The 12,088-nt window shown below is 44.2% G+C and overlaps 1 protein-coding gene across 9 annotated transcripts in view; it reads left to right on the top strand.

The window, feature by feature from the left end:
- ACSL1 (acyl-CoA synthetase long chain family member 1) overlaps positions 1-12,088 on the top strand; it is a 511,045-nt gene that overhangs the window by 435,274 nt on the left and 63,683 nt on the right. For all 9 annotated transcript variants that reach the window (XM_078678020.1, XM_078678028.1, XM_078678025.1 and 6 more), the window contains exon 15: positions 7,099-7,171. In XM_078678020.1, coding sequence (XP_078534146.1) covers positions 7,099-7,171 — 73 coding nt within the window. The remainder of the gene's footprint in view (positions 1-7,098; positions 7,172-12,088) is intronic.

Raw genomic sequence — 12,088 nt, 5'->3', positions numbered from 1 at the left:
TCTGAATTTCGATGACCCTGATACCCAAGATGACACTTCCTTGGATTACAGGATGGAACCTTTGGGTATCCTGTAAAGGCCTCCCCTTCAGATGGCACACTGACATATCATGTAGTCCTTGCCAGTGCAGCGTCACATCAGAAGTAGCCATTTATGTGGAAAAGGGAGGATGACTCCTGATTGAAAACACACATTCATTTTAAGTTGGCCATGAGCAGAGTCCGTCAGATGACTGAACGAGAGCTGAGCCGGTGCTGGGCAGCGGACTGATGGCTGGAGAACAGGAACGGGCAGGATAAGGCCACACAAGCCCGGGGTCAGGGCTAACCGGCATGGTTAGGCTCGGCGGCACTAACCAATCCTTAATGTTCCAGGGAAGTCGACACAATAGTCCAAGAGGAGAAAGGAGCCCAAATAAAAGGGTACAGTGTAGGGTGGGACTCTGACGTCAGCTATAGTCTGTGACCATCCTATTGGTCATCAATACTGGAGTTCCTGTATGGCTTTATATATCCAGGTGATTAAGCGGCATTTTGCGCCCATGTGTAATATTGTATGGAGCACTGGGTGTGTTGTGGGTTCCCCTTCAGATAAATCCCAGAGCGGGAGGCGGTCTGAGAGGATTTGTGTGCAGCACCTATCCGTAACACTTATTTCAGTGGCTCCAATTTGCGAAAGGAAAAGAGGCTAGGTGAAATTAAATATTTGCCTGGAATCACACAGTAGGATTCAGGGAAAGCCGGAATTAATCTCGGGTTTCCTGGTTTCCCATTGTGTAGCTCAAGCGATAGTTGTATCTCTTTACCTTTACATCAAAGGTAACTGGCACTGCTTCAGGCTTCCTTACCAGGAGCAAATGTCCACACTAGTGAGGCAACTTGGCGCTTGATTAGGGGCACCAGAGGAATGAACCAAGGAATGACCTCAAGGGTATTTATTTGGGAGGAGACGTGGAAGGGGCACTACTTGGTCATGCACAGTAAACAAATAAAATAAAGGGTAGGTGGCTTAGGTGCTTCCAGTGTTTTAATTAAAAATGATCAATTATGCAATCCCGTACCTAGTGCAAACCCTTTCTGTCGGTTTCATGACTCATTCAAGAATGGGAAGCACCCTTACGGTTCCTCTTAAAAGAACAATGACTCCATCAATTAAACCCTAGATCAGATTAGTGAAAACTGGCTCGCAGCTAAAAATCTGCGCAGCAGCAGCAGTAAACCTTTGTCGAGCCAAATAGTCATTTTAATGAAAAACTGTTTATTTCTACTGTCTACCCCAAAGGAAAAATGACATTCACAAACAATAACAATTTCCCTTGCGTTTCTAGTGTTTTGATTGCAGTTACCTGCCCCAATCCCTCCTCATGTTAGCAATAGTGGTTATTGCCCATTCTCTGTTGGCAACATTCAGGGAATACCCTACCAGCAATGTGTCAAGAGTCCGCTCTGACTCTTAAGTTAAAGTTAAGTGTCCTAGTGCTGCACTGCTCTCAGCAGAAAGTCCCCCTGGGGCAGATAGGCCTGAAACAAGTCTTACCTGCTCCGTTAGGAGTGAACTGTTCAGAGTCCTGGAGTGCACCCGCCTCCGCAGGCGCCTGCTGTGGCTTATGTCCTGATCAGGTGAGTTGGTTGTACGTGGACTTTACAGCTGCACTCAGCAGATGCAAGCTCTCACAATATCACACTCTGGCAGCAATCAGAGGTTTCTTGCACTCCTGCAGGGTGTCTTGGTGCTTGTAGTTAGGGAGTGAGGCGAGGGGTGAATCTGATGCTCTGGTCCTCAATCCCAAACTTGAGTGACAATTTTCACACTGCATCCTCACTTGCTCAAAGGGGTTGGACCCGATGCAGTCCTCGTTGGTCCTGGTGACCCATGGGTCACCACCTCTGGCATTCTACGAGTTCTGTCCCGATTAACACAGCACAAGTATTCTCAACAGCCCCTCCTTGCTAACAGGGTTGCAGCACAACTGCCACACAAGGCTTTGGCCCTTACCAAATGGCAGTTTTTTACCCTGGTGGCTCCTCCTGGCATACAGGGTTGACTTAATGTTACTGTTCAGGCTTCGGCCATTAACGCATGACCGTCTTTACCACAGAAGCCACTTCTGGCATATGGAGTCGCTGTAACGTTCCATGGAAGGCTTCAGCCCCTACTGCATGGCAGTATGTTCCACAGCTATCTTCCCGACTGCCCTCTCCTGGAATACGGGGTTGCCAACTCAGACCTGCAGATGGGTAACTACCTAGTCGGTGCAGCAGTGCTTTTCCGCACACCTTGCACAGGGAGTTCACTCAACAGGGCTCTCCATTGGACTGGTCTCTCTCCAGCACTCTCCTCTTACTAACAGGGCACACTGGTCTTGGCAAACAGGCAGCAGCTGGTGCTCACCAAGCAGGGAGACTAGCAGGCCTTGGCCCCTAGTCCTCATCACAGGCAGAAGACTTGCAGAGCTTCCGCTCCTCACACAGCCCATCGAGCTGCTTGAGGGTCTTAACTTCCCCTTCTTATAGTAATTGCCAAACACCAAATGTGAGTTTTTGAAGTTGTGTTAGGGTTCTGCTTCTTTTGAAGCATCTACTTCTGTTCTGTTTCCCTCTTGAAAAGCAGCCTGCCACAGCAGGGATGGCTCCGAAGCTGTTAGTCCCACAACATAGGCCATTGGAATGATTCAAGTTCACACCTGGGTGTCAGCCGCAGTGATATGTGCATCAAAAGGATAGCCCAGTGCTCCCAGCCCTGCTCTTCATGACTTTCTTATTAGCCCCCTCTCGTTCCTGAGATGTGTCAGACCCCTATCTTGTGACCTCTCACTGAATCAAAGAGCACTCTTTGAAGTGTACAGGGAATGCCTGGTCCTCCACTCCCCAGTGTGTCCCACCCATCTTGCAGGAATGCAGCAATTCACAAATTTGTCTGGGGGAAGCATCTTTCTCCCAACACTCCACATTACACCTTGCGGACCTGGGCCTCCCAAAATGTAACCCAGGGTTCTCCATGTTTTGTACCATTGACAGGCACACATTCCAGAGCGCATGTATACAGCATACATGCACTGCACAGTACTGTATCCTCCATTTACTGTACCGCACACATGCAACTACCACATGCACTTATTCTTCACACACTGCACACCGCTTCATCCTTCAGGTATTGTATTGTACCACTCATAGGCACATCCACCTTCAGAACATGCATACACCATGCACATCATTCTCAGTACTGCGTTATTACTGTACAGCACCTTCCCCAGGCCCACATATACCCATCATAGATACACCACTCCTGCTGTGGGCAGCACTTCACACTACCGGATGTGGGACACGGGTGAGTTAAGCACACAGCAGCACAACTATTAAAGTGAGTGAGCCTACAGGCCTCACACCAGTGACACCGATTTAAAAGGACCTGTTGACTCCTATTGATCACTACACGGTATGCTGCCACCATAGGTTTGTGCTCCTTAACTCCTGGTTAAGCTAGTAACCTTCGACTGCTATGAGGATTGTGATTTGGGTGCCCCTCCCGGTCCAACAAGACTGCCATCCATCAAATAGGCCTATGCAATAGTGCACCCTCCTGATCAGTGTTTGCCTATAACAGCAAAAATCCGCATTGGAGATCCGAACATCAGTACTATTGTGACACTCAAAGCAGGGGTGCATGTCCATTACCATGAAGAGGAGTCTTCTGTCCCAATAGTGGATCTTAAAATCTTTTCTCCGTTATATGGCAGGAACACACAAACTGGATATTAAGATTAGATTCTAAGGATAGAAAACGTGCCCAGTATTTGGTAAGAAGTGCACCTGGGTAGGTATCAATCATCTGGTAGGAAAGAGGGTAGGCAACAGACGATCTGTGTCAAGGTGGAGGTTTACTACTGCCCCAATTGATGAGCAGGAAAGCTCACGGGACCACCAGAGTTGGGATACAGGGTGCCAAGGAGAGTTTAGTTTGCAGAAAAGGGCGCATGTTGACTGGGGAAACTAAGTAGTGTAAACTAGAAGGATCACTTATCTGGTAGGGTCTTCGGGTGGTTGATTAGTGGTAGATATAGGGTAAACGACTGTCTTTTGTCCTATTGTAGGACAGCATAAAGTATGTGCCGAGACAGAATGCAGATTGCAATCCTATTGGATGAGTGAGCCAGTCAGACAGCAAAGGGGTAGTAGCCATCGATAGCAAAGGCGGAGAAACTAATTTGTGGCTATGGTCCATGTAGGAAGAGGAAAGGGTCGAGGGGCACGAATGCAAAGTAAATCTGAGGGACCAGTGGAAGTAAGCAAAAGTTAAGAAATGTGAACAGTGGCATGGCTTTTAATTTGTGTGTTCTGGTGGATCGTGGGGAGCCCACCCCCAATGTGGATGGTCATTTAAAGGACTTGGAGCAGGCTTAAGTCAAACTTTACAATGGAGGGGGCATACTTTCTCATTGCCGCTGAGTGACCAAGGGGATATAAGGAAAAGGGAAACAAAGGAAGTGTGGGGGAGGAGGATTTAAAAAAAACTTAGTTGCATATTGGCATGTAGTTTGTAAACATTAGCACTTCCCACCTTGGTAGCCATTGTTTACTGGCTCTTGGCTTCTCTCTGATTACAGCTTAACGTCACTATGGTATTAGGTCAATTATTTCACAGGTATTTCTAAGGTGCGATCTTTATTCGCAAGCTACTTTGCAGTAGTATTGCAACTATTTGCTGCAGAATTTTGGAGAATTTTGGTTTTAATCACATTTCAAGTGAAAAATGTACCCTGTTTATAAGCAAAACGGATTGCTCTAAGAAGGCTACTAATGCGGACTCAACTTACAGCTATCCATTTTCACTTTCACCTCATCCCTTCTATGTCCCTTGTAGACACATTTTCACCCCTTCTGTTTTCAGATTTACTTTTGCAGCAGTACTCAGTAAGAGGGCCAAGTCTTTCAGCACCCAGCCAAAAAGGTATATACGTATATCTTTAAGCACTCCCTGTCCCAAAGAAAAATACGATTTTGCTTCATTTCAATTGGTTTGATGCCACCAACTGTTGGTGCTCTAAGGCAGCAACCCTATCTTGCCATCGCGGCACACTAGCCCAGGGCCTAGGTCAGGAATATGTAGGTCAGTGCTTGATGCTCTGTTTCCTTCAGGTTGCTCTTTATGTAACTTTTGTCAATTACTGACACATGCTAGACACCCACAGTTGCTCTTGGCCGCGTTTTTAGGACTGATTTGACAGCGCAAGTGTCAGAATGACCTATTACAAATTCTTTGAAATGGAACTAGAGTAGCCTTTAGCTCCACCCAGCAGAGTTTTGTCTGACCTCTTGCTATTGGCAGTTTGGTGTATTATTCCACCCCTGAAGGATTCTTGCATTACAATGCCTGCAAGGTTATGTTACATCTCCGAACTACACTGAATCATCACACATTAAATAATGTTTCTTAAATGTGTTGTATGTAGAAAGCAGTATTTTCTTTTACTGCAGATGACTGCTGTTTAGCTAGAACTCCAATTCAAGCCAGACATGTTGGCTTTTTCCAGTGCTTGTTTGTCAAATCTCACCTTTCCTTGTTAAACTATTGGCTTACCTTCTTTCTTCGTACATCAGCCAATAGCCGAATGAGCAGTACATAAGCTGTGCTGAAAGACTGAACGCACTATGGTGATCGCACCAAACTTAGTTGGAAAACCAAACCGTTGGTTCATTTTCCGCAGCCTCACACAGGCAGCCAATTCAAAAGGTGGGTTTTACTAGTTGTCTTGGTAAATGTATACATATGTTGTACTAAGTAAAAAACCTGTATTGCTCTGACTAGACACGCCCCTTTTCCAGGGCTTTCCTAGGTAATTTCACATTCATTATGTAAGGATGCAGTTTGAGATAGCAGTCACAAATCTACAAAACATTATGGCCGACTATACATGCATGACAAGAGGCACAAGTTAGCCAAACTGTTTTAAACATTTTACATATGTTCTGTTCCTGCTCACAAGTCACAGCTTTGAGGTAACCACTGCTTTTTAGTCTGCAAAGCATGTGACCTACATCTACACAAACCCAAATCATTACTTAACTAACTATTCGTTTGCAGCCTGTAGTGCTGTAGATTCACAGGCACCATTCAAATCTCCCCGGATGTGAGTTATAAGTGTGATCAATAACATATGGTCTTTAATAACATCTAAACACATTTCAGACAGCTTACTGTGTCGTATCTATAGTCTTTCACTTACCCATAGAGGGAAAAACAAGTAGTCGTGTCCTGGTGTATTGTGAGTTTTGAGGGGAGGTATGAGTAACCTCAGAACTGAAACCCCTTCTTTGAAGAAAAACAACTTGTAATCTGACCCCCATACTAGTTGGCAGCAGTGTGCACATTTTGTGAATCAGACAGCACTACAGGCAGCAACCCAATTATTACAATTAAGTAGCTATATGTATATGTGTGTTTATGTATATGTATGTATATATATGTCATTTGTTTATAGTGTAATATGCAATTTATTTCCACTGAGTATGGAAAGGGCCACTGAGGCGCAAGAAGCGATGTCTTGAGTAGCCCATGCTGCCTTGTTATCATTTGACTCTGCGTGTGTATAGTTTATACAGTGTTAATGCAGTTTTGCTTTTTCGTAGGTATTTGGATAAAAAAGAAGGCAAATGGTTGGATTTGTGCCATGGGGTAAAATCATACTAAAAAGTCCTTATGAGTGATAGCAGAGTTGGTTTCCTGTGTCGTCACAGTAACTTGCAATCTGTGAAACTGTAAAAAAAAAAAAAAATTCTCGTACCAGCTTTAATTGAAATTTGACGTTTGCACGGTGGTAAAATATCTGGGAATCCTAGTTTATTGTTGGAGTTGCTCCGAATATGATGTTATTGGGCTACATGAATTTTCACTGACTAGCTGTGTGTGCATGTGTATACAATTAAAATTGGTTTTATTGCATTCAATGGTCAACAGATGGTAAAAACAATTTGGACACCTGCACTTGTTTATTGCTTCTTTAAAAAACGATAGGATAGCACTGCATTAGGGATAACAACCTATCAGTAGCTCACTCCTCCTTCTCTTGCCTGACGTTGCACTCTTTCTATACTTTAATAGTTCTATGAAGGTTACGGGCAAACTGAATGCACAGCTGGCTGCTCACTGACGTTGCCGGGAGACTGGACAGCTGGTAAGTGTTTTAATTTATGGTCTGACATGAAATGCATTTAAGGATTTATGGCTAAGCATTAAATAAAGGTGTCTTGCAAACTACTCATCAGTTATATTGTGCATGCAAGTAAATCAGCCAGTTTGATGGACGTTAGTACATTTGGATTGTTAGATTGCAGAACTAAATGGCTACAGTTGAGATGCATTTCGTTTGATTAGTAGCCATTAAATCAACCATTTTAACTTTAAAACTGCCACCACCTCGGCAGTCCTAAGAGACAGTTGAGTTAATGTTTCAGAGCAATCCCCTCAGCTCGCTTATATGGGAGATATATGTTGGTTCCCAGAATACTGAGGATATTATGATGCGATGTACTACTAAAACTGCATGTAAGATTCTGAATCTTACAAGTTGTGTAAATTGCCATGAAGTAGTTTTCACATCCAGTTATTAAATCAGTCAGACATGCAGTCTTTTGGTCTCTTCTGCCCATTCTCCAAGAGAATGGGGAACAGTTCCACTTGGAGAATACAACTGGTCTTTCAGTATTGACTAATCCCTGGAAATGGTGCGATTGTCAGGTTGTCACACAGCAGGCACATTCTTACACAAAACCTTGAGTATCTCAGACTTGTTTGCTCTGGCATGAGCTGTGCAACTGTTTGCGCTTGGTAAATGCAGTGTCAAAGCTGCCAAACTAGCACTTCTCTGAGGAAGGACTATTAAGATACCCTGACTCTGTAGCTTCCTCCCCTCCAGTTGTGTGCTGGGCCAGACCTTCATGTGTCTGCAAGTGATGTCCTGGCATTGTCTGTTTACTAAACTAATCTCGTAATCAATCATGGGAAAGAGAAGCTGAGATCCATTCGGCTTCCAGGCGATAAGTAAATCAGGAGAATGGATTACTTGTCCTGTATTATTACCAGGGTCTGGGGTTCTGACAATTTAGAGAACCCATCATTCACGTTAAAGGTAATTGAACGGTATATCTTGATTTTCCGCTTAGGTGATTACGTGAAAAGCATCATCATAGGGTCTTAATATATGCTTTCCTCCACCTGGAGGGAGACCAACTGGTGATTATCGTAATGATCAGGAATGGTGAGCGCAAGTGAAGTGAGTTTACAATTACCTCCATCTCTCAAAATTAGGTTTTATTCTATTGAAGATGGGACAAAGTTAAAAGGCAAGGCGGTGCGTGTCTAGACGGGCTAATGTTCTATAGCACCTACTTTAAAAATGTGAGTGGTCGACATGTTTCAGCCCCATCGGTGCCCAGTCTTGTCGAAGGGCTTCCTTCAGGACCAATGTGTGGCACATAACTAGTCTGTGACGTGTGGAGGTAAGCTGTGCACTTACCCTTGTTCTCAGTGAGCCTCCTGGGCACTGGGTGGTTATGGGTCTATAGTACCTATAACTGGAAAAAGACCGTGACAAAGTATGTTAATTTGATACTCGCATAGATGTATTGCGATCAGTGCCTGTCAGAGAAGATGCTCATAATCAATAGTTGTGTAACGATGAGAGGGAATAGTGGAACAAACGCACAGAATTGGTTGTAGTTCAGTACATATTAACTCCTCTTTTTCATAGGAACGTAATTAGAACAATAAAATAAAAAACTGTACTTCAGGGCGAAGGTCGCGCTCTATTGGAGAGTGATTCTCCATGCGTGAATAGTAAAAGCACCATTGTGGGCCGGCAGCGCTAGTGCTGTTAACGTAGCTGGAATAAGATTGTAATCTGCTTAAGTAGTTGCAGGCTTTACATTTAAAGTTAACTCATTGTAGGGAAGCGGCGCTTCTATTAACGTTGGTTCGGGCTTTCAATGCGTTAGTAACATCCATTAAGCTAAAAAATGCCGAAAAATACGCCACTGATAGGTGGCACTGGTGTCGCGTGGTAGAGACCTGGTAATGATTAGAACATTAATAGTTAGTACGTCCAAAGGGTAGGTATAATCTGTAAAAATGCTATTCTGCTGGAGGTACACGCTTCAACTTCGAAGAAATTAATTGCTAAGTGTATAGTTTATATGCCTAATAAAGAATGCAGTGCTTTTTCCTGCATGACTTCGGCCTTTTTTCAAGAAAGATTACATTGAGTTACAGACCATGATTTCTTCCAATCTTACGTTGCTGGGAAGCGGCACTGGTGTCAGCATGTATGCGACCTGGTAATAACTGACACTAAAAGTGAGCGTTTTGAGGCATAGGCTCCTGGGCCGTCCAGAGAGACCCTAGTTTGTGTCGAAATACTATTGAAGCCCAATGTGTGGACCTGCTAAATAAGCAATGTGCGCTGCGTGTACCCATTATTATGAGAGATTGAGGTAATTTTAAACCCACTTCACTTGCACTCTCACCATTCCTGATCACTACTGTAATCACCAGTTGGTCTCCCTCCAGGTGGAGGAAAGCATATATTAAGATCTCATGATGATGCTTTTCACGTAATCACCCACGCGTAAAATCAAGCTATACCGCTCCATTACCTTTAACGTGTATGAGGGTTTTTCTAGACGGTCAAAACCCTAGACCCTGGTAATAATACAGGACAAGTGATCCTTTCTTGATTATTTGTTTACTAAACTAGAAAGCCGTGTTGCTGCAATATCTATTGAACACCTGATGCCTCCAAATAAAAGAGGCCTTTGTTTGGCTATGCAATTATTAAATACTTTAGTTGGACTTTGCTTCAAGCCATTCATTAATCCACCTCTTCTCTGAACCATTGAACATTGTGTTTGACCTTTGTAAGCGTTTAAAACCAACTTATTTTTGTGACTTACACATGAGCTTTCAATGAATACATTTTTGCTCTCCTCGTATGGTTGCAGATACCATCTTGGCAGCCAGGAGGTATGCTATTAAATCCATCTTTACAGTTCACTGGGTTAAGTTTGTATAGGTGTGGGTCTAAAGGCATCAACCCCTTAATCGCCTTTCCGACCTGCTACCTACCTGGAATGGTGGCAACTTAGTAAATGGCTATCCAGAGGCCCTTTCTGCTGTCCTGTATCTGCCTGATAATCCTCCCCTGTTTAGATCACCACTAGTAGTATAGTTTCTGAAAAGGTTTGCTCTATTAAATTACTCCCACTCAGTTTATTTTTCTTCAGCAAGGTTTAAATCTTGCATTGACTGTCTTGATGGCATCCCCCATGGCAGCCAATGTACAGTCTGATGTTGTCCCTTAATCAGTTTTGGTGGTGGCGATTACCTGAGTGGGAGCTGAACCAACACACACTGCTGCTCTCCAAGCACAAAGGTACAGGAATATTTAGAAGCCACTGCTGTACAGAGGACAATTTTATTAACTTTAGAAGTGGCTTAACTGTAATTATTGCTCAAATATTGTTGGTAGTTGTTGCACAGCAGAAGGTAGCCTAAGGCTTTTACACAGTGCTCAAGGATTCCAACTACTGAAGCAATACTTTTGTAGAAAAGGTTGTGTTAAGAGATGGTAGTACATTATTTTGGTAATGAAAAATATCTCCAGAATAAAATTCAAAAGCGTTTCATAGGGCCCAAGTTCCAAATTCTGAACCCCAAGGGGACATGAGAAAAGACGGGAGCACAAAATAACTTGGGATGTGGAAAAGGGAGCCCACTCTGAAATGTGGACACTACAGCTCTTTCGTCAGCTGGGGCACAATCCCCCCCACATAGTATTAACTACATTATTTCCTAGAGGTTGCTTAGAACAGAGGGGCAAGTCAACAATCTGCTAAATCGAAGAAGAACGTTGTACTAGTCACTGTGTTGGATCCCCAGCAGCTCCCAAATCCGAACAATCTTGTCTTCATGAGCCTAGGAGAAGCCTCCACCTTGGTAAAAACATACCCCTTACCCTCGTGATTGACCCCGAACCTAGCAGTAAACCATTGTGCTGCAAAGCCTCTGGTGATCAACTGTTTTGTCTGAAGTTTGTCTCCACGAAAGGGTGGCTTGGCTCAAGTGTAGGAAGACCTACTCTAGCTACACCCATCTGCAGAACTGATTTCTTTGCAACTGCTCTTGTCAAACCTTCCCTTTGTATGCCATTGGAAAACTGCACAAGGACAGTTCTACCTAGCACGTCTGCCCAAGAGAACCCTAGTTGGCTCACTGACCGCTTTTAATGCCCCCGTACGTTCTCTTGTACAAATGTCCTGACTCCTGCCATATGCGTGTGCAGCTGGAAGGAGTATCGTATTCAAAGCTTTTATAGAGGCATTCGATATGTCCACCTAAAACACCATAGCTTAGCTTCCAAGCTGCTCAGTCGCTAATCAACTGCTACCCTGCTTTGGATGCTATCCATCATCCTATCAAGTACCATAATTCTCTTTCATATGTTGAGACTACATCTCTTTACTTGCTGCCCAGGCAAAGTTTCTCCTCCTGTCGACAGCATCCTCCTCATGTTCTCTGGGCCTTGCCCATCTGCTGCTTTCCAGGCTGGCCTCTGTTTATTTTCCCTCCATTCCATCCCAGGTTTCTCCTCCGACAGCCACATTTATATGGCGGGTATCTGACAGTCCTGTGTATTCTCACTCAGGAGCACTCTACAGCTAGACTTTACTCTGGGCTCCAACTAATAGGTTGTCTACCCCACTTGTGTCCTCTGGGTGACCAACTCGCCTGAACTCTTTTCTGTCACATTGTGCCTGATCCAAAGATAATCCTCACGGTGCCAGATGTCCCGAGATTTCATATGCAACTCCTCCGGTATTTCTGCCAGCCGAACCAGTTCTTCCAGTAGGTGTCTTCCTTCTGCTGGAGGTAGTCATCTCTGTAGAAAGAATTGGGCTGAACACAGACTACCCATACTTGTGTCGTCCGTAAGTTGGGCACCTGCTCTCCCACCTACAACTAAACACAGGACCCACATAAAGCCTCTGGATCCTCTGCACAGCCACAGAAACTGAGCCGCTTTGGAACTGTCAAGATT

This window comes from Lissotriton helveticus, chromosome 2_2 (genome assembly GCF_964261635.1).
Source record: "Lissotriton helveticus chromosome 2_2, aLisHel1.1, whole genome shotgun sequence".
NCBI lineage: Eukaryota > Metazoa > Chordata > Amphibia > Caudata > Salamandridae > Lissotriton > Lissotriton helveticus.
This window is presented reverse-complemented; position numbering and strand designations above follow the sequence as displayed.